At 41.3% G+C, this 23,344-nt stretch overlaps 1 protein-coding gene across 1 annotated transcript in view; it reads left to right on the top strand.

The window, feature by feature from the left end:
* col27a1a (collagen, type XXVII, alpha 1a) overlaps positions 1-23,344 on the top strand; it is a 67,567-nt gene that overhangs the window by 25,091 nt on the left and 19,132 nt on the right. Inside the window, exons 8-22 of the mRNA XM_013908921.1 lie at positions 4,491-4,535; positions 6,594-6,647; positions 7,114-7,158; positions 8,229-8,282; positions 9,021-9,065; positions 12,130-12,183; positions 14,268-14,312; positions 17,335-17,388; positions 17,603-17,647; positions 18,527-18,580; positions 18,957-19,010; positions 20,611-20,664; positions 20,750-20,803; positions 21,601-21,654; positions 21,815-21,859. Of these exons, the coding sequence (XP_013764375.1) occupies positions 4,491-4,535; positions 6,594-6,647; positions 7,114-7,158; positions 8,229-8,282; positions 9,021-9,065; positions 12,130-12,183; positions 14,268-14,312; positions 17,335-17,388; positions 17,603-17,647; positions 18,527-18,580; positions 18,957-19,010; positions 20,611-20,664; positions 20,750-20,803; positions 21,601-21,654; positions 21,815-21,859 (756 nt within the window). The remainder of the gene's footprint in view (positions 1-4,490; positions 4,536-6,593; positions 6,648-7,113; positions 7,159-8,228; positions 8,283-9,020; positions 9,066-12,129; positions 12,184-14,267; positions 14,313-17,334; positions 17,389-17,602; positions 17,648-18,526; positions 18,581-18,956; positions 19,011-20,610; positions 20,665-20,749; positions 20,804-21,600; positions 21,655-21,814; positions 21,860-23,344) is intronic.

The raw sequence follows: 23,344 nt of genomic DNA, 5'->3' as shown, positions 1-23,344 counted from the left end.
TTTTCTTCCAGAAAGCTGCCATATCTACCCTAATAGAACTCCATCAAAGCCTGCAAACCAGCCCCCCCCCCCACACACACACACACACACACACACACACACACACACACACACACACACACACACACACACACACACACACACACACACAGAGACTGACATCACCAAAGCATGCCTCAGGTATTGGTCAATGAACCACAGACAACTTGACTATAAAGGAAACTTGTTAAAGTAAGCACAAGGAGGCAACTTCCTTTCTGTACACAAACACAAAGAAGCTCATTAACCTGCTTCCATCCTGCAGTAAACAAAGCACAATAACTTGTTGTAGTTATCGGCTATCCACTGTAGCAGCAGTTTCCTTAAATAAATCTCCATCCTTAATGCAACACTGTGACAGGCGTGTGAGTCAGTCTCCAAAGGGTACTCCTCAAACAGGCCTTGTTCTGTTCATTTTCAAGGTGGAAAGTCCCAGACGCGTTTCACCCTGATGTAGATCTCTCCATTTCCACAGAAGCCAGATGAATACAAAGAGAATGCAATATTTGAAAACAAATAACAACATTTATGGGCATTGCATTTCCCTCGTAGGCCACCCTGAAACACCTTCATATTGCTCTTGTGTTTCTAGCTGTTTAACTTTCTCTGTCATCGTTTGCTTGTTTTTCTGTGGTTTAGGAAAACAGGACAACAGCAACTTTTCCTCTCTTCTCCTCTGTATTTTTGCCCTCCACTTTCTCTATCCAGCCTCTAATTCATCCTTAGCCGTGATGTTTCGACCGGGAATTCTGGAATTTGGCTTCTGGGTTTTTGGGGGGTTTTTTCCGTGGAAACTTTAATGGAGGAAACAGTGGTACTTTAAATGTGTGATACTAGAGTGTGATTTTACACTGTCAGACAAGCCAAATATGTTCCGCTCTGTACAACATTTGTTCTAGCAGGCAGGCTCTGAATGGTTTTTCAGTATGGCGAGGCAGGGTCAGGGATAGGGGACATACACAGGGCCAAACCTCAACTACAAATCCACAGTACAAGCCACGCGTCTCACCTTACTGCCTGCATGCCCTGTGTCCCATCCCAGGACTAGGTGATCCGTCTCTCCTCACTTTCTGCCTGTCTCTTAAAGTGTCCATACTTTTTTCACCTGAAAGTCGAGACATACCGTCGAGCAGAGCAATATCTATTTGCTGGGCCTTCATGCCATATGAAGCTATTTAAAACTATGTTTCTTATTGACATTGTTTGCATTGACAGCCTATAGGGATGTAAGGAACGATATATGAGGATTCTAAATTCACATTACTTTGTTAGGACTTTGTTATGTACATTACAGTAACTGGTTAAAACCATTTAACACAACAGTTTGAATATATGCACAATGAAATAGCAAAAACCTGCACTTTCCACTTCTTTTCCACATCTTAAAGTTTTCTGTTAATGACTGTAGGACAATAAAGGATTTATGTCCTGTGGGTGATGTAGGTGTCATCACACAAACCATGTATCTTGAACATGGCTGTAATGGGTATGTTGATCAGCACTGTCATCGTTGCTTTTAGCAACTGAATCGTCTGAAAATGTTCATAATTTGCCAGAGATTGTGCAAACTTTTAAAGACTACGAGAGTGTATCCAGACAGCTGGAAAGTAATCCATAAACACTCTTGTCGACTCAGTGGTTATGCAACATTGTGGGAAAATGTGACTGTCTTGAGACACTTTGTGGTGTTTATAAAAAGTCTCTATACTTGTGCTTTTCACATACGTGTTATCCAAATATGTGATTGTTTTACAGCAAGCAAAGTTTGGATACTCTGATGTTTTTCAGTTTTATACAATAAAATCCTTTTCAATGAAGTCCAAAAGGAGAAGTAGCCTATAATTAAAAGGTAGAGTCATATACTGTATTTCACTCCCAGTTCCAGACAGTGTATTAATCATCCTCGTTTCCTTTATTTGTGCATGGCAGTTTGTTGTATGACATTAATCTGCCTGGAGTCCCGTTCCAAACCAAACTCTCTCCATTAAGCTCCTGCTCACTGTTCAAACTAACAAATGCTCCACATGCTCATCATCATCATAATTATGAGAGAATTCAAATCAACCATCATTTTCTTTGCGTGTTTTACAAGAAATCACTTCTCTGTCCTCTGGTAGCAGTAACAGTGATACTGCATGCAAGGAAACATTGTGCTGAAATTGCTGTGCAGACAGGGATGAGATGAGGAATCTTTTTCCACTGGCTAAATTTCAGCCAAATTGTCCAGTTCCTTCGCACAGTTGTTTGTTTTTTGTCTGTCCCTGCGTGGAGCGTTTATGTTCTCCTGTACATTCAATGTATACATGGAGCCAGACGATTACGCCGAGCAATCATGTGGCTCCATTCTGTAGGGTTTGAAGAGATGAAAGCAGAGATTAATAAGGAGAGTCGTATATTTCTGCTACCAGGGTGCTGCACAGTTCAGTCAGATACGCATTGTTTGTGGAGTACAGTTGTTAAGCACACGTGAGGTTGGCACTCATTTGAACACCCACAATGTGGGTACAGCAAGTCAAAGGAATGACATGTCATCAGCAGACACGATGTGTCTTTTATTTTCTCTCTGCCAAAATGCGCTTAGCGTTCCCCCGGGGCACTCCTAGGCTTAGCTGGGTGGAGGGTTTGTGCTTATAGAGTGCTACCGGGAGGCTGCTGTAAATGAAAAGCATTTTGGTGGGTTTATCTGATTGAACACACATGCTTGTTAAACAAGTGGCATTGTAAACACCGGCAGCCTGGCGGGAATGGCCACTCTCATTAGCAAGCTCATAATGAGCGAGATAAGGATCTAAGATGGTCTAGCTGAGGTTGAGAGGCTATGGTTAATACACAGGAACCACGGCATCTGTGCATGTGTGTGTTTGTGGTTAGTGGACCTCACAGTACACCATGGGAACATAAGCCACTACACATGTTTGTACTACAAGTAAGCCATGTAATAAGATGGAGGGTATATTGTGCATAAGGTGCATGTATCTTCGTGTGTGATTGTGCATGTGCCCATCTGTGCGAATGTGCACACATTTGTGAACCTGTATATGTGTTTCCAAGCTTGAGAGAGGGTTTAGGTCACCGCTTCTTCAGAGAATATATGTTAGCGAAGAAGTGCATAGAAAACAGAAATTTATTTTAAGTAGTAATTAAAAGCCAGTGGTTGTGTCTCAGTATAAACAGACCATATATTTGGACACATGTAGGTAATCATCAGAAAAACACAAATGTTTGCCAGCTGACCACCGTCATAATATTGCACTTTATAATTGGGAAGTTTTCAGACATGTGCAGCATGTGTCTCTGAGTCCATCTGTTCTCTTTAGTGATAATACTTTTGCAAAATAAGAAAACCCACAAAAATTCAAGCTTGTGTCACTGTGTCTGTCAGCACCTGCTAACATCTCTACTTGTTTATTTGTGTTACTCATGTATTTTCCTCTCAGCCAAAGGCATCTCCTCCTAGTGGTCTTTTGATGATGTGCACCAGATGATGTGAGGTGAACGTTTTCCAACACAACACAGGGCTTATATGTGTGTTAGACACAGATGAAAGCAGACTTTTAAAAAAAAACATAGATCTGCAATGACAATTACAAAAGGTTTACTAGAAAACAACTCTTTGCTGACACAGTTGCTGCAACTATTAAAGCGCAGGAGGTGGTGTTTAAAATGCTGGGAACGGCAGTTTAAAGTGCTGCTGCGTAGTGGACCGACGAGAGCGATCGTGTAACGTAATGAGTAGAGGGATGCTGCGTCCTCTTCTCCTGCTGCAGTCAGTTGACAGAGCAGTGGATAGTTTACAGGAACTCTGGGAGCCTTGGCTTGGAACGCTGAAGCTGTGGTTTAGGAAAACGGGACAACAGGAGTCTTTCCTTTCTTCGGCCGTCTGTTTTAACTTTGTTTTTTTCCCCCTCTTTCCTTTTTTTTAAAATCTCTCTCTCTCTCTCTTGCTCCCTCACTCTATCAAACTGTGGTCTGGGAAGGCATGTCTTCCTACCTTTGATTTAGTTTTTTTTCTTTTTCCTCCAGTCTTTGTCAGGGGTCTGTGGTGCTGGAGTCAGCAAAAACTGCAGGAAAGCACTATGTCAGGCTGTCTTCTGTGTTGCAGTCTGGCCTGCTGCAGGGGGAGGGCCTTGCTATCTGACTTAAACAGGAAGGCATTTATATCCTCAACATGCCATGATTTTGGCAATAGTCTTCTGAAGACCCTGCGAACACAGCCAGTGGAAAGTCTGATCCATTAACAGAAGGGCAGATTGATACCTCACCGCATATGGCACCAAATTTGTCTGTTGGTGCTGTTCGCGTTACCACTTCACTCCACCTGTCATTCCCACACATGCTCCTGTGTTTGTCAGGCTTTTTCCTCAACTGTGAATCATTTCAGACTTTCCCACCTCTTTTTTTTCTGTTATTATTTTATACTCACTTATCATGTGATATTTTGGTTTCTTTAGGGACAGAAAGGTTTCCCTGGCCAACCTGGACTCCCTGGAGAGCCTGTAAGTATTTTCACAGGTGTTCTTTTTTACTTCTGCAACAGCCACCCTCACAGAAAAACCCATGTTCATTTCTATATCTTGTATATTCTCATTATATATTTTGCTTCTTTAACCTTAAATCTCCCCAGATGAACTCTTTTCTTTTAGGCACTTCTCTCTACCTCATGCACATCACATTATCTGCAATGCCATGCCTTCATTAGTGTCCACGTATGTCATTCACGTCCACCTCACTCAAGTCTAAACCCTTGCTCTCGCTTCATTCTTCAAAATTGAAACTCAGTCATCATTCACTCCAGGTGTTCAACCTTTCACTCTGTGTGTATGTGTGCGCGCACCGAGGATGCCAGCTGGGCAGCCAGATTAGATTAGCCTGTTATAAAGCACTGGTGAGGACAGACATCTGGCCAAAGCACTGTGTTAAAGCGATGCACTCCATGATATCAGAACGTGATGCCAAAGAGAGGAAAAAATAGAGGGAAAAGAAACAGGGACAAGCCAAGTAGGCCAACAGTGACACACTCAGTGGCTGCTACTCCGCAGTCCTGGAGAAAGTTTCCCTTTGTGTGTGTCTCTTCTGCTCCGGGCTTGTCGTTCAACCGTCACACTGTCTTACAGCATGTCACACTATGACATGCTATGCTATTTTCTAGCAGGCCTTTATTCTTTGTCATATTTCCCAGGTCATTTATCTGTTTGACTTTCCTTAATCTGTGGGAATCCATTCAATGAAGTCTTTTATTCACTGCTAAGTGACGGAAGACATGACTCTGGCTGTTTAGTCCAGCCCAACACTATTTTTAAGCATGGAGCATCCAGCCTTGCGTCCAAAGTTATTTCCAATTAGGCAAGGTCATGCTACTGTTTGCATTAAAGAAAGATCTTAGTCATCAAAAGAGAAGTGGAAATTTCTCCTCACTGTCACAGCCGTGCTCAGGATGACGTCATCAGTTTGGGGAGTTCCTGCTCTAGTCATTGTAGAGAAGGTACTTTTTACTAATATGCCCTCCCACTCGATTCATCCTCAAGCGCCCCCCTGTTTCCCACATAGCTGGTTCCTTTTGATGACGATCACAGTGTAAATCACCATACTGTTGTGTGCAGTAACACAGTGTCTTGATGACACTGTGTTACTGTAATGCACCACAGGCTGTATTCAGAGCCTAAACCTACAGCTGGTCAGTTAAAGGCCCAAATGTCACAAAGCCAAATTCATGGCGTGTTTTAACTGGCAGCATCATACACATTTATCCGAGAGAGGGAATGGCAAGGAAAGTAAGACACAAACGCTTGTCCTCTGCAAATTTTAAACACAACCTGCTTCTGTGCACATGTCTTATGCCTTCTGACAGTGACATATACAGTACATGCATGCAAACCAAACTGCTAATTAGGGTCTATGGTCTGGAACACATCTGAAAAGTGAGGAGTGAAAGAAAGAAAAAGAAGCTTTTCATGGTAATCAGTGGGAACAATTCAGTGGGGTGGAATGTCACCAAGTTCATCTACACAAGTACTCTACTTAAGTACCAATTTGAGGTGCATATACTTTTCTAGAGTGTTTATTTCCTTGCCATTTTAACATAATAATAAAATATGATCTTTTAAATCAAAACAATTCTAAAAAAAAAAAACGCAGCCGAAGGTTTTTTCCTGTTAAAAGGGAGTTTTTCCTTCCTACTGCCACCAACTGTTTGCTTATGGGGGGCAGCTGATTGTTAGCGTTTTCTCTGTAGTACTTTAGGGTCTTTACCGTAGAACATAAAACAGCTTGAAGTGATTTCTGTTGGGATTTGACGCTATATGTATAAATAAATAAATAAATAAATGACATTAAATCTAATTAATAAAAAGAACATATTGGAGACATATAGTTATTATACTTATCAATCACTGTATTTCATCCCATCTGCGTTGTCTACCTCACTGAAACCATTCACTGCTATGAATGGCCTGCTTGTGTGTGTTTGTGTTGCTGCAATTTTGATTGCCCACCCTACCGCTCTCTCCCTCTCCTCCACCTTCTTATTTGTCTCTCTCTTTCTCTCTTCCCCGCAGGGTGAGCAAGGTCCAGTTGGGAGCCCAGGTGCCAAAGGTTATCCTGGCAGGCAGGTGCAGTAAATCCTCTCCTGTGACTGGTACAGTTGTAGTCAGGGCCGTAGTAAGGGCAGAGGGCCAAGAGGAATTAGGTTATGCTAAGCAGATGGCCTGGAGGAAAAAAACATATTTGGGTAAATACTAAACAGAAGAAAATGAAAAATAAATGCCTCAGAAATTAACATAGAGATCCACTTCAGTATTTAAGCCATAGCTGCTATACAGAAATGTATGGCAGTGTATTTTTGTACAGGAGTATTTATTATTGTGTCCTGTCACCTTTCCCCATTGGGGAGGTTTCTGTTATTTTTATAATAAACCTTACCAATTATAATATTAGGATGTATCTCTGTTGCATTGCTTTTTAAAATATTCCATTCTAAAGTTAAACCTGTAGACTTTGGTAAAACCCAAATGAAGTACTTCAGGCACAGCTTCAAGTGCAGGGCTGCTAAATTAAATTCCTCTTTTTGATTTTCAGGGTTTACCTGGGCCTATAGGACCGATGGGGCCTAAAGGCGTTCGGGTAAGGAGTCAACTTTCTGCTCTACAAATGTGCTGCTCAAGCTTAGATCTGTCTAAATGACCAGTATTGATGTTTTGACAGGATCACTGAATATGCTTACTCGTCTCATGACATTTATATAAAAAAAAATGCACAAAGAAGTTGCTAAATTAAGGGCCTGCTCACAAGCATTAGCATTTTGTGCTAGAAAGCTGTTGTTGGATGAGCACTTACTTGAATGCAACACCAGCCAAATGCTAGTATGTATGAAAGCATGCATGGCAGCAGTTGCACCAGCATCCAACACCGCACACATAAATAAACACACACTCAACTGGTGTGTGTACCACTGTTAATAGCGTGCTAAACTTAGGAGCCTTGTAATACAAACATTGTGTTACTGTATACAGACTCTTATTCAAAGACTGGCTGTTGATAAGCCTCCTCATGCAAACCAACACCCTTTAGGCACACAAACAAAAAAACAGACGCGGGTGACACAAACTGATTTTTATGTTGCATTTCAATAAAGGTTCTTTATCAGTTTCCCTTGGCTGCTCCGAAGCCTTCCCCTGCCCCCACTGGCTGGAATTTCCTGTTTAAGCTCAGTTTGAGGCCCTGCTGTCTTAAGGAGGCATTCTAGTCCCCCTTTTGCTCACTGCACTACCTTTCTCTGTTTTCTGCTCTCTTTCCTTTGCTGACTACTACGTATTGTGTAAACTCATCTGACGCCTTGCTTCTAACTAGCACCTGAACTGTTCCTCCAGCGTTCAACTGTGGTGTTTCTGCTTGTTGTCGTCTGTGTGTGTCTCCACCATACTGACAGCCCAGTGTGATGTCCTGGCTATCTTCAGAGATCCCTGGCGTGAGGGTATGTGCCCTTGGACTACATCGTGGAAGCCAGCACCATGCAGTCCATGGGCATATACACTTGCCTCATGGCTTGGTTCTTCATGCAAGCCAACCCAGTCCGTGGTGGACCATCATCCACTGAAAACCAGCCCCAGAGCCATTAGGGTTTTTTTTCCTACTGCTTTTATACTATCCAAATACTCATCCATATTCCTCCTGTCTCCTCTTCTCTCCTTCAGGGTTTCATTGGAATCCCAGGCCTTTTTGGCCTGCCCGGTCCTGATGGCGAAAGAGTGAGTCCTTTTCAAATGTATATTTCTCTCAAGCAATCGGTAACTCAGAAAATGTACACAGACCAGCCGAATCCAGCTAATGGGCCTGCGAAAGGACAGCATTTCTTCTTCTGCATTTTGTACATTCAGCTGTCTTGTTGTTATAACACGAGAAGCAGTCTCCAGCTGTCCGAGATGCTGCTGTATAAAGCTGTGTGGGAGTGTTGATGACTCATAATAAAAGCCCCTCTTTTAAGGCCTTTGAACTGCCTGAACTCACTAAGGCCTCTTACTTCTGTACAGCCATTTGCCTACTTATGACACGGTCCAGAAGGTTGCATCAGCACAGGATAGGCTGTAATCACAACTTGTACCATCTGTAGCCAGAAAGATATACATAAAGCCGAGACTATGCATAGCTCTCTTCTTCCAGCAGACTCTTTTTCTCATTTAATCGACATATGTGCACAATGGAAGCCTAGATCTCTCATAATAGGTTAGAAAATATAGGCTAGGCTGCAGTCAGCTGCTGTTCACATCTGCTGAAGCAGGAGAGGAGACAGGCTTACGGCTATGGCTTTTTAATAGTGTGTTTTGGGCTTGAATCAGTTCTACCCAAAAGTGCTATGTTTTGATTTTGATATGGCTTTTTACATAATGTCTGACTCTGTCTTTCGTCTTTGTTTCTGTCTTCTTTTCACCCTTTCTGTTCTGCTTTCTTTTCTACTTCTGCTCTCTCTGTCTTGTTTGGATTTTCAGGGTATACCCGGCGAACCAGGGAAGAGGGGCAAGATGGGTAGGCCGGTAAAGTTTTGTCTCAACATACTTTGCAGATAATCTTTCAAAAATGTGATGAATTGTGCTGGATGTGCTCATTTTGAATGTTTGCTTTGTTATGGATGCTGATTATAGCTTTTAGAACTTTAAAGTTCAGAGACAAGTTTGGAAAAAAAAGAAAAATTCCCTGTATTTGGGTCAGATCGAAACTTTTTCTGCAAAGAATCCAACACACATGAAAATTTATAAGGTTTGCGTCATTCTTTCAATCGGCTAAGTATTTCCATGGCTGTTGGAAGGGTTAACTGCAGCCTGAATAGAGTGGAGTCCCACCAGCCGCATGTCGGGGTCTTGGATGTAACAAGAAAAAGGCTTTTGTTGGAGTAATGGGCTTTTGGTCCCCCCCAGCATGGAGCCAAGCCATTTGGAAGGAAGCCGCTGATTCTGTTGTGTGTGTCAGATATAGTGTTCAAAGTCAGTTTGACAGAGTGTTTTAGAAAGAGTGTGTAACCCCCGACACACACTGCTGAGATCATTCTGCAGCTGTTGCTTATTGGCTTTTCAGTAAATAAGGCATTTATTGGCCAAAACGTCTAAACACACGCAAGCGAGTGTCCACTATTGTGAGGCTTTTACAAGTAGATGCTTATTCTGTTATTAGGCAATTGTTTAAGAAGCAGCTGCAGATACAAATTTAGCGCTTCATAAGTTTGTGGGGCCTTTTGCATTTGATTTGATTGCGTTAGATTTATTTATTTTTTTTTGGAGTTTGTATGCGTGGGTGTTCTCCTCACTTAAAGAGACCTGCATTATAAGACAAGTTTTACAGCCATGAAAACGGCACAGGGATATAAAAATATCATTATTTTGGTCTGTTTAGTACCAATATCCGTACATTTCTTATGCATAACATCCTTAAAAGACAGCATTAAATGTACTGAAGTAAATTTAGAAATTAAGCACATTTCTGGCCTGCAAAAGCAACTGAAAGACACACACCTATCGTAATCACTGTCATCTGGTTTCAGTGCTTTTGCATGGAAAATGGAAAGCATGGACGCTTAATGAGATGATCCCTCAGAGATCATCCCTCTGCTCCCTGATGGAACAGAAGAACCACAAGAACACGAGCCAGACATTTTAATAGCCATCACCAGAGCACTTGTACTCTGTCGAGGAAGCACACACACGCACAGTTTGCCATCTACCAATGAGTCAAGAGCGAATATATCTAAAACCATGGAAAGCTTAAAAAGTTTCCAAAGTGCATTGCCAACATTTCTACAAAACCTTTTTTTCTGTTTGGCTGTGTTTGTCTGTTGGTGGTGGTTGTCTTTATCAGGCTCATCTGTTGCAGTTCTTTTATATCAGTTCAGTATCTTGCAGTAAGTGCTGCTGTTGTTTGATCCTTTTTAAGGTTGAGGCTGATGAAAAGGGTGGTCTGACATAATGTGAAAGCAGAAATACACTAAAGGCTCACATGACTCTCCTCAAAGGCTTTTTAAGTACTTGGCAAATCCACGTTTCCCACATTTGTCCTCAGCTCGTACAGCAGCGGCGACAGCTATATGATTCATCTTTTGGGTCACTGTCATCCTTCGTAGATGTGTGTTCCCCCAGCGCTCACAATTTTATCGTACTATAAAGCAGGCTTCTGTTGCACAATGACCCTACTTTCTTCTTCTTCTTCGTTTTTAGGTAGCATGGTACTCCACCTGCTACAGAAACAATGTGCAATTACAGCAGTTAGTGCTGTTAGGATCGCCTCATTGACCTGATGCAAAGTTTCAGGAGAAACATTCAGAAAGCCTCAGTCAAAGGGATTTATTATTGTCTAAAAGTGAGGTTGAAATGGCATTTTGTTTTCAAGAAACAACCTGCAAAGGAGTTGCGTTTAGTCAGCACAATTTGCTTCTAAGTATAGACAGAGATTTAAATGCAGTATATCTAAATCATCTCCACTCTTGCAGAAATAACTGACATTTTCAGGAGGTAACAGTAATTGGCATTTTGAAGCAATGCATTGAGGCCAGAATAGCAGAACCTAGCCATTATGAGTCTTTCTGAATGGTTTGGTTTAAAATGCCTTGGCTCCACTGCTTTATGCAGATGTGGTTTCTCTGCACTAAACCACCAACTGTTAGCAAAGCTCTGATTAGCTTCCCTGTTACTGCTAAATGGACAGGGTAATTACTTGGCTTACGGTAGAACAGTAGAACAGTTGGCTACACACAGCCTACAGCTGATAGATTTAATGCTTTTAATGGAGCCATTATACTCTTATTTTGCGCATATTTCAAATTACTTTATATTTAATGCTATATTTGACTCTGTGAAACTGTTATAATTGCCGCACTATTACAGTAGCAGCACTCTTGGCTGTGCAGCAGTCAGCAGTATTTGTGAAAGTGTGCTCTGTTCACTTGACTCTGTGGTTAAGGCCATTCGCATTGGCATATTTCCCCCAACTACAATGCACTTTTTTTTATTTGCATCAGTATTTGCACAATCAATGCAAATACAATTGCCTTGTGTGCACTAAAGTGACTGTAACTAAATATGCTTATTACAGCAGTAGATCACAAGACTTGTAGAGATGACGCTCCAGAGAACGATCATCCATCTCCAGTGATCATTATCTCTGAAGAGCTTTATACCATCTTTCAGCTTCTTGGTTTGTTTTTGCTTCCTTAAATGTGCTGCTTTGGTTCGCTCTCATTGCTTATCTCAATGTGTCATTTGGCCAATAAAGAAGCAACTGAAAACTTCCTGCTCAGGCTATGACAGGCTCCTTCAGTTAGTGAATCAGTGGATTTGGGGGTGGGGGGGGGCAGATTACAGTGGGCATCACATGGCCAGAACCACTCCTATAATGAATAGTTGTGTCCCTCCATAAATGCTGGATGTGTCTATAAGGAGCTGCTCACCAAATCAATTTGAATGCTGTGTTCACATCTGCGCGTTTCCCCCAAGTTGCCCAAAAATCAGTTGTCTCTGAGCTGAACTAAAAGCAACAGGACATACATTTATGAATACCTACGTTTGAGTTGCTGTATGTCGCCAACATTAAAGTTCCTCTCTCTGTTTTCAGGGGTTTCCTGGTGACTTTGGGGAGAGAGGACCGCCTGGGCCAGATGGAGAGCCAGTATGTCACACGCTTACTTACCCACACACACACACCTGATGTTTACTGTAACATTTTCACAGTGCTTGTGGCGAAATCCTCAGTTGGTCCAGCAGTTTGCCTCTGTGTTTGGGTTTTGTTTGAAGTTGTTCTCGACAAGCATCGCTATTGCATTTCATTTCATGTCATGCCTCCAGCTGCTGTAGATCATTTTCCTTGGCACATATTTTCCAAAAAAGAAAAAAGCTGTATTAAATGTAGCTTTTCCTATTCGCCGCTGTAAACTGGGTCCCAACACACGTATAGCTTCACAGCCATGAGAAGGCGATATCCAAGAATAGTAAATGATGTAACAGGATGCCATTTTGATGACTCCCCCCATTCATTAATGACGGACCAGCAAAACCCAGTCTGTGTAATTTCATCCATATGGAAGACAAATAATTGGACCGTAGCATTTCCACTATTTTTGATATTCCTACAAATTTGGGACTTCATAAGCCCGTCAGTGAAAACTCTAGAACAAAAACATAAAAAGTTACACTTGATGCACACTGAACTACGCATAATAAAAGTGAAGTTAAGGTTTATGTTCTAGAAAACACTTCACCTATCCATTTCTGACTTTTCCAATGAGTCAGGCTTTTAGAGCAGGCAGCTGAACTGCTAATAAATCCTTTTTTGGGCTGTTTATTCTCTTCCTGAGAAAAAGACCCATCTTCCAAAGTGGATTACGCATTAGATTTATCAAATGTTATTATGAAATTATCAGTAAGCTTATGGAATATATGAAAATATATTTATATATACTTTGCTTTTTCCTTCTCCACTCTTTGTTGTCTTTACTTGTGATGACATGTTTAATGCATTTTACTCCTGCAAAGCAAGCAGATTGTCTTCAAATCTTGATGAAGCTTAAAATGTTTGGGGGAAAAAGCAGAATATACTTATTTAATCTTAGATGCTTACTGGAAAAGTCAGACTCAACAAGGCTGTGCTTCTGGGGGGCATTGAGCTATCAGTAATTTCAAATGCAGAGGGAAAGCTATCATCAGTAGATGTATAGTTTGTTATTTGTTTGTGGGTAGCTGCAGTGGAGAAATGTCCTGTAGATGGATGTACCATCAACCTCCTATGAGGCCTATTGGGAAGTCATCAGATTTGCTGTGATGATGGTGTTGGTGATGGTGTCATAAGTCACCAAATAAGTAATCCTTTGAAGAAAAATGACCATGGCCATGGATAAAACAGTCAACTTCATGATGGTGGTAAATAAAAGAAAATACCATTTAAACAATGACATCACCTACTGCTTAATGTTGTTGCCTTTTGATGCCACCAGTTTTGCTGTTGCCATGTTGGTGCTTTAAAACTGGGCATCATGAGCAATAGGAAACTTGTCATTAGCTAATGAGGTTATCCAGTGCACATACTTTATAATTTTCCATAAGTTACAAATTAAACTTTGTGTTTTCAATATAACCACCATTAAGTCATCAGGAAAGTGTTTACTGAGGTCACAGAACAAGGGAGCCAAGGTTTCTTTTCCCATAGACTTCTACACAACTGGGAGACTTTTTGCAACCAGTGGAGTCGCCCCCTGCTGGCCATTAAAAAGAAAGCAGGTCTCTTTTGCATTGGCTTTACGTTTCCAAAGTTTAGTGAAAGAAACTACTTTCTTTCACTGAACCTTTATGCTGTCTATGAATAAAAGTCGAAAATGAGTGACATAGATTTTCTTTAACACTGAATGAGTATACTGTACTAACTCCTGGATATTTCACTGGGTTAAAGTAAAACCCGTTAATGGCCTTAATTAGGATACAGTCTCTGTCCTCTTGTCTTTCTTTCTTTTCTTTCTTTTTTTGAGGTAGAACCTGCATATTTGAAAAAGCCACAGTGGGACGATGGTCTCACATCCCTTTTACTTCTACCTGAGACCCCTCACATATTCATGCACACAGCCCCCTCTCATAAGCTGCGAAGAACACTGAGCCACTCTTCTGAGCATGTTTGTTTTAAAAAAGGGCCAATAACCCATGAAACTTGCTCCTTTTCCCTCTCTCTTCATCTCACTAACTCTCTCTCTCCTCCTCTCCAACTAGGGTAACATGGGAGCCCCCGGTCCAAACGGAGTTCCTGGACTTATTGTGAGTTGTAGTTTGTGTGTTTTCTGTGCACAATCTCGGCTGCAAATGTTTAAATGAAACTGAATATACCTGCAAAACTGGGGGGGAAAGGAGAAAACTTTATTAGCTTGCATTTATGTCGCCTGCCAGTTTGGTGGGAATCTAATTCATATATTTAATATAGATATTAGGTGAATGTGGATGGTTCTTAGACGCCAGGGCTTTTTTCACAGTGAGTGCAAAGCCTGAATTGTGCAGTTTATATCTGCTATTTTCTCACATGAAGAACAAGGCACTCGTGTGCAGTTTATCAATCACACAGACCTTAACAGTGCATCTTGTCCTCCTCTTGAAGCGCCCTTTTAATAACTATTTTTAGAACAGAGCTGCCCCCCGCCCACCCATCACCTTGCCCTCCATGCTTGCCCAGCCCGACAGCCGCATAATTGTGTATGATTATAATGTCTCCCTGGTTTCTCTTGTTGCGTCCCGTCTTCACCCATTGCTGCCACTCCTCCCGACCTATTCTAGGCCACCGGTGGTGGTAGTAGGCCTGTAATTGAAGGACTCTGATTACAGCCCTAGTCTGAGCTTTGTGTCCTCTTTATCCGTCTTATCCGTCAGCATAATGTACAGTACGTAGCAGCAGGACGGAGCGCCACTACAAAGATAAAAATATACAGTCACTCTTCTCTGGGGACTCCAAAGCTGAGAAGCTTTGGGTGAAGGCTGGCAACTACTGAAGTAGAGAAAATGTCTAGACAACGACTCTCACTTAGAAATACACTCAAAATAGATTGTTTCTCTTTTCTTATTTTTCCTTATATTTAACAGTTGAAAAATGAACCAAATTTCATTGTGTTAAAGACTGCCATTCTGAAATACAAACAAGACCTACTTTGATGTCATGAAGCCTCATCTGTGGCAGTTTTTCACCAGTATGATGTTTCCGAGTCTATGATTATGCTAGGAATCACTGGAGTTCATTATCAGTCTTCTCCATTAGCTGAAATCACATCTCACATCACATGTAATCACATCTCACCATCTCTGTGTTTTATTTGCAATACGCTGACTGTTTATGATGCATTTTCACTATTAGTACAAGTGCATGCTCCAATGCTGTTTGACATGTCTGTGCTGTTTGGTGTGCAATAGGATGTTTTTTCAATAAGTCCCAAAAGGTTGATTCTGTTCATCTGGACGAAGCGTTTTCAGTAGGAGAAACGTTTCGTCACTCATCCAAGTGACTTCTTCAGTCTCAGCTTACTGCAGGTTTCCCCAACCTTATAAAGAGTACATTTGCGCAATAACTGAAACTAGCCCACTGCATGATCAATGGACTGTGAAGTCAGTTCTTTGATATGCAAATTTTCATGACTGAAAACGCTAGATTAACAGAATCAGTCTCTTGCGATTTACTTACCTGGATGATTGAGCATGCATGTCAGCTGATCTCAGCTGACCCTTCTCACCCTGGACACAGTCTGTTTGACCTGCTCCCCTCAGGCAGGAGGCTCCGGTCCATTCGCACCAGAACCTCTCGCCATAAGAACAGTTTCTTCCCCTCTGCTGTCGGACACATGAACAATAACCGTATGACTGTTCCCACCACTAACACATGACCCTACGCTGTGTCACTGCATCATTCCATGTTTGGCACTGATCACCACCTGCACTCATGTATATATCATGTATATATCTATCTATCTACTTAGCACTTTTAATTCTTATTCTCATTTTTATTTTCATGTCTATTTAAGCTTAATTTATAACAGTGTTTATAACAGTATGTTTGCACTGAAGCACCGCAGCAATTTCCTAATGTTGTGAACCCGCTCAACATTTGGCAATAAAACCCTTTCTGATTCTGATTCTGATTCTGATTCTGATTCTGATCAAGACATGTTTTTATAGGGTTTCATATGTGCATAAATACAAAAACAGGCCTTTTTAGCCTTTTGCTAGCTGGTTACTGGGCAACCTTTTGGCATCTCATTGTATCATGCATAACTTAAGTTTTGAGGCTACAAATGAATCAGAATCAGAATCCGATGTTATGCTTGGGAAATAAAAATGATACGATCCCTTTGTAAGGTCTTATAGTTGTTAAAATGCAAAATCCAGGTTATAGATGCATTAGACAGATGGATTTCAATGTGTGCACAGAGCGGAGGCAAGTATTTCTCATTGCAGCATCATCCTCCAAAAACACACACAGAGACACACAAAAATACATAAGGACCTTCAAGTTTGAATACTTGAATACCCCAAAACTGCAAATCTGTATCTTTCGAATGTGCAAAATTCAGTTTCAGAGTTCATTTGTGGGGAACAAAAGTCTATACAGAAGTGAATCTGCTGTTTTAAGAGAGCAGCTAAGTGTCAAGTGAGAGTTCAGGTAGAGTGATAATAGACAAGAATTCATTGAAATTAAGATTAATGTGTTTCTTCATGCATTTCTAGCTATTTGTGAGCAGGAAATATGCCGTTGAAATTAACATTTAAGTGTGAGACTAGAAACTATAGAGCAGATCTTGTTGTTTTAGAGACAGATCAGTCCAGCAGGATATGACTTAATTATCAGGTATTAGATTCCATTAGATTAGAAGTTTGGGGGGAAGGTTGCCTTTTAACTCACAATACCAAATTAAGTGAGTTGCTCCGAGGTGCAATTTTGCAGCTTATACTTGATAACATCCTCTGTCAATTATTCACTGGGGCTAATGTTTGAAACACTAAGCCAAGGCTACTCTTTGATTTAAGCTTCAGATGCACAATCTTGGCTTTTGACCACAACATCTATTCATTCTTCCCGGTGTCAGTCATATATTATCATCCATTGTTTTATGTTGTGTGTGATGTGATAGCGAGGCTGGAAGCAAGACAGTGAATTTATTCTTAATCAATCCCAAAGAGCGCTCTTATTGTATATGTGTTTTTTACATTAATGAATGGGGCCTGGGCCACATCTTTGTTCGTTATGCGTGTGATATCATTATTTATTAATGTGTTTCTTGTTTATCCCATCTTCTTGCATTAGGGAGACATGGGACCTGTGGGACAGATTGGCCCGCCAGGACCTAATGGACTGAAGGTAATCTCTCACACACATAGAGATAGAAACTGTTGCCTTCACTGTCTTATTTTTATCAGTTATTGTATATGCAATAAAACAAGAGATTTTTAAGAAGGCCTATTTTAAGCTTTTGAATTTGGATTAGTTACCAGTTATGTGCCGTAAAGATGTCCTTTTGATCGAATTTGGCTTTTGAGGTGCCTTTCAACCAGTTTGTTGGTGCTTTTTCCAGGGGGTGCCTGGAAATCCAGGAGAACCAGGACTGAAAGGTGATAAGGTGATCTGAATATTCCTGTTATTGACCTGTGTTTAAGCAGCATGTGATGGATATGTAGTCTTTTGCATCCTACCGTAGATATTTCTGTCCAGAGTTTAGACCTTAAACAGCATGCTTTCATTAGGTGTCACCTGCAAATTAACTTATATAAACCTCTGAGGATTGTTTCTATTGGTGTAGATGAGGTTTCCATATGCATATTTTTGTGAAATCTATTATGGAAGCATTTTAATTTAAAGCAGCCAGCCAAGCTATTGAAGAAAATGAAAGAAAAGTAGACAGACATTGTCCTTGAAATTTAAAACAAACAGCAGCATGAAGAGACCACTCAGCACTGATGATTTAAGGAGGCTTAACTAGAAGGCCTTTTAAGGACAGCAGTAAAATCTGGCTGCCTCTACTAAAACCAGAACAGTGCACAATACCTTAATGATGGTAAAGCACAAATAGTCAGATCTGAAAGTGACTGAAAGACCTTCATCAGAGGCCTCATGTTTGAAATTTGGTTTATTGGACACTTCTCACTTTGCATTTGTAATTACTGCAGTTACTCATTATTACTCATTTGTTTTGTGCTGGAACGGCCTGCAAAACATGTGGTGTGGCAAACTGCAGCAATGCCTTTCATAATACATACTGACACCACATGGAATAGTTGGCTAATCCAGTAAATAACACTCGCTGTGTGTGGATATTCATAAAGTGTAAACTGCTAATTAGTATTGTCTGTTTAAAAAAAATAAAATAAAAGCTTGTATTTGGAAAAGTGGAACATTTCATTCCCCCCTAATGGTTTCCATTTTTTTTTTCTTTTTTTCTGTCCATACCTCATCCATCCACCTATGTATGCGTGTTCGTCTCCTCCTCTCTCTCTGTCAGGGTGAAATTGGGATTCCTGGAGAGCAAGGGGAGATTGGATTCAAAGGAGACAAGGTACGTCACCTTTGCAACACAGTTGTGCACGCCTCACATGCACACGCTCTCTATCTCACTGCTTTCTGACCTCCTCAGCCACCGTACGGAACGCTACCTGCAGTACACTCGTGTTACACAGCCTTTGTCTTTGCAAAATGACTTTTCCAGATGTCTGCTGTTCAGCTTAAGGAAATTCATGTGTTCACCCTCCACATTTGTCTCTGTGTGTAAGCAAAATTCAAATCCATCGCAGAGCAGAGTGGCCTCAAGAGATAGCACAATCTTGAACAGAGAGTCATGCATGTCGAATGTCTGCTTTGCTAGAAAATAAATTAAGCTTCTGATCCTGTCTGACTGTCTCTCTGAGTTTTTAACTTTTGTTTGTATTGGACAGGGTGTCCAGGGGGCCCCAGGTTTACCAGGCATCCGTGGGAAACCGGGACCACAGGTTAGTTCTTGTCTGGGAATGTATTCATGAAAACCAGGAATACATTTAACTGTTAAAATGTGGATAAGCAATTAGATAAGCAATAGTTTAGTTTTTGTTTGTTTGTTTGTTTTTGCCTTCATTGGTCCTTAAGCTATTTCCTTAATAGCCTTTGTGCTAACAGTTTGGCCAGAAAACAAAACTCAGACATACCAGTTAACTTAGCAGAAAGCTGAAAACTGCAAGCTCAGCAGTGTCAAAAGGTCCAAAACCTGCACATTATGTAATCTTTAATGTTTAAAGTAGGGTTTTTGTTAATCAACAGTAAACATAACTATTTTTATAGCCTGTTATGTCCAGGACTATTTCTTGGCCTGATGCAACAATTTCCTATCCATGAGGTTTACAAGCATCCATTAGAGTGTCCAGGAAGTCGCTGCTCTTTGCCAGGAAACTGTCACCAGCATTATATCAGGTCAAGTGGCTCTATAGTGTAGTGGTTTCTATAGTTGCCTAACAAGTGAGAGACCCCTAGTCTGATCCTAGAAGGAGGCACAAACCTTTATAGGGTTGCATCAGATGTAAAAAATCTGCCAAATCAAACATATGGAGCTACCCACTGTAGCGATCCCTTGTGAATAATGGAGCAGCTGAAAGTAGCATTTCAGTCTCTCAGGAAGTTAAGTCCAGCTTTACTAACCACACCCAGGACTGATTATGCCAGACTTGCTGAATCAAGAAATCACTTAAACAGAACCTGTCTGACAAAGTTAAGTAGATCTTAAAAAGCAGCACATCACGATGTAAAGAAACATCTGAGAAACAAAGTCAGGTGGAAAAGGGTTCCAGTAAACCACGGTGAGTGCCATTATTCACAACTTGAAACAGTGGTGAAGCTTCCCAGGAGTGACCGGCCGATCAAATTTACTTCAAGAACACATCAACGACTCATTTAGGCCTCATTTGCCTCAATTAAGGTCAGAGGTCATGATTAGAAAATAAGAAAGCGACTAGGCAAAAATGGCATCTGTACAAGAGAGGAGGAAACCACTGCTGACCAAAAAGACACACAAAGACTCGTCTCACATTTGCCATAAAACACCTTGATGAGCCGCAAGACTTTTGAGAAAATATTCTGTGGACTGACGAGACCAACTTTGAATTTTTTGGAAGCTTTGAGTCCCGTTACAGCTGGTGTAAAACTAACACAGCATTTCATAAATAACACCATACCAACAATCAAACATGGTGGTGGTAGTGTGATGGTCAGCATTGCTGGTTCAGGACGTGGACAACTTGCTGAGACTTGATTGATCAGTGAGCAGTGCTTTCGTACCTGTTGAGCTCATTTCAAACATAACCTGCTCCAGAAAAAGTTAGGTCTTTTGCCTTGCCAATGCACCCCATTAATAAGTGAACCACATTCATAAAACAGACAAACAAGTGGTAACACTGAAGTTACATGGATAAGCCCAAATCCTGCTTCGTAGTACAGGACTCAGCTGCTGGCTGTCCCAAATGCACAGACATTTGCAAATGTCACTGATCCTCTCATCTCATTTTCAGCATGAGTTTTTATTTCTTATCACATCCAACTGTTTCAAGTCTTTCTGTTTTACAGGGAAAGCCAGGAGAGAAAGGTCCCGATGGTACCCCTGGACCTCTGGGCCCTGAGGTTTGTATTTACTCCTTTGTTGTTGCATTTGATGTCTGTATTTCACAGACAGAATAATAATCGATGCCCTTTTTAATCTTGATAGGGTTTTCCTGGTGACATGGGACCACCAGGAGAGAACGGCCTTGAAGGACCAAAGGTTAGTAAAATCATGATCTAAGCTAAGCAGTCCCTAAACTAACTCATGATTCAAAACAGGGACAGAACTTGGCTAGTGCTCCACAGCAACACTGGGAGAGATACAGTGGCTCTTGAGCTAAATTATAACGCCAGCCCCCTAATATTCACATGATGATAATGTTTTTATGTATTTTCTTTTTAAGTAGGTGTAATACCACTGCCTTATTTTAGTTTTGAGCGTTACTTTTGCTTATACTTGATCATAAACTAAACATCATCTGGAGAAAGTTTCAGTAGATGATAGCATTTAATGGGGCGATCGTGGCTTAAGAGTTGGGAGTTCGCCTTGTAATCAGAAGGTTGCCGGTTCGAGCCCCGGCTTGGAGGGTCTCGGTCGTTGTGTCCTTGGGCAAGACACTTCATCCGTTGCCTACTGGTGGTGGTCAGAGGGCCCGGTGGCACCAGTGTCCGGCAGCCTCGCCTCTGTCAGTGCGCCCCAGGGTGGCTGTGGCTACAATGTAGCTTGCCATCACCAGTGTGTGGATGACTGGTTGTGTAAAGTGCTTTGGGGTCCTTAGGGACTAGTAAAAGTGCTATACAAATACAGGCCAAGGAACTGTCCGATAACACTGGAGTCATGAGGATTCGTCCTCTGGGGCCATTGTTGTCTGTCTCAAATTTTTATGGCTGTCCATCCAATCTAACTAACAGACCTGTATCATTTTCCCCATAACAGTGCTGCTACTGTGGCTCAAAACACATATGTAAATGCTACAATTACTTTTACAATTGTTTTACTGTCTTTTACCCATCAAGGGAAAACCAGGGGCTAGAGGTTTACCAGGCCCACGAGGGATCCCTGGCTTGGAGGTAAGACTCTCAGACGCCACCCACATAAGAATGACCCCGCTGTCCCTGACAGGCATTCAAAGATTTATGGCACAATGATTTTTTTATTTATTTTTTTGCTAAGGAACACTTAATGTCCCTAAAAATAAGCCATGCTAAGATCAATATCATCTGTTTCCAGGGAGACGAGGGCCCTATTGGACCACCGGGCCTAACAGGACTCGAGGTGAGTTATTGGTTAAACACCTGCTCCTATGAAAATAGAGGATACGAGAGAAAGATAGTCAGGTCTCATGTAGGCCATAAAACAAGGCTCATTACTTTCCACCAGAGTATCGTAAGTTAGAACAACACAATGTGCGCATGTTTGATCAGTGAAAAACAAGGGCTATAATTGCCTGTTTCTGTAGTTGTATCGTATAATTTAGCATGTTTGTCTAAATTGTATCCCATGCAGAAGCATCCTATTTCTATCTGTGGTAAGCTCCTCACCAAAGATAGAGGGAGGGGAAGGGACAGAGCTATCACTTAGACTGTGAAAAGCATTGCAATGTGATGCTAAATTTGTCCCCAAGCGTGACAATCAACTAAATTAATACTTACTGTTTAAATTAGCGTGGTGTTTGCACCCCAGGGTTAAACTTTTACTACAGAGTAGACAGTAACCTAACCACAAAGACAGAAAGAGCTATACAAGATCAATATGTGGCTTGCTTTAAATCATGTGTTACTCCTTTTAATTCTCAGCCAGCTCCATCGTACGTATTTTAACTTCACAGCTTTAGCTTTATGCATGCGCAACATTCGCTGTGCCACAGTTAGAGATCATATGAACGGTGATAAAGTAGGCTCTCTTTGTGGGTTTTTCTTGCTTTGGAGAAGTCAGAAGTCTTGTGTTCTGTGTCTTACACAGCCTCCTGTAGCCTCAGGAGATTTTACTCATGGTGCATGCAATTCTTGATCATGGCCACTAGGGGGCAATAATTGCAATCACCATGTTTATAGGTGGAACGATTTATAGGTGTCATAAAATGCTTGAAGACAGTAATGGGCCACTGCAGAAGCATAAGATTTGTGATTGTGACTATTAAAATATTTTTGAAATGACTGAAATTTTAAAAAATTATTTTCAGAATAAATATTTGGTCAAGCTTACACTTCACAGCAAAACAAACTCAGATGCTACCTAAGTAATTGTCATCCCATCCTTTCTTCCACTCATCTGCACTTTCTTTCAGCCTAACTCCCTCCACACTCACCCTCCTCCCACCCACTCGCCTGCATCAGACTCTAACCTCCTTTTTGTGCTCCTTCCGAGGGGAAGCGCCGTACGACTCCTCCGGGAGTTGTGATTGATCTCTGGCCAGGTGCCGCAGGTCCTCCTACTCCTCCACCTCATCAGCTAGCTGTCTTTCAGCTTCAGCACAGACTGACACTCTGTATCGCTGCATTAGCCTCTCTCTTTTTTATCCTCTCCCTCATCTTCTCATTTGCTCTTCATTTGTCTCTCTCTCTCTGCACAATGAATGATCTTCCTCTAATCTAAAAAAGATGATAAGAAGAATTCTTGGAAATCTCTAATTAACTGCAAGAATCTGCCTTCACCCTTTGTATCTTAGAGCCTTATCCAGCACTGCGTTGTAAAAGCAGCTGAGCAAACCTGAGTAAAACTTTGGTACCGTTGAGTCACTCAATCAAGAACTATGGCTCA

The sequence above is a fragment of the Pundamilia nyererei genome, unplaced genomic scaffold, assembly GCF_000239375.1.
Source record: "Pundamilia nyererei isolate P.nyererei 1_Seehausen unplaced genomic scaffold, PunNye1.0 scaffold00002, whole genome shotgun sequence".
Taxonomy (NCBI): Eukaryota; Metazoa; Chordata; class Actinopteri; order Cichliformes; family Cichlidae; genus Pundamilia; species Pundamilia nyererei.
Note: the sequence above shows the minus strand (reverse complement) of the source record. Positions and strands in the feature narration are given on the sequence as shown.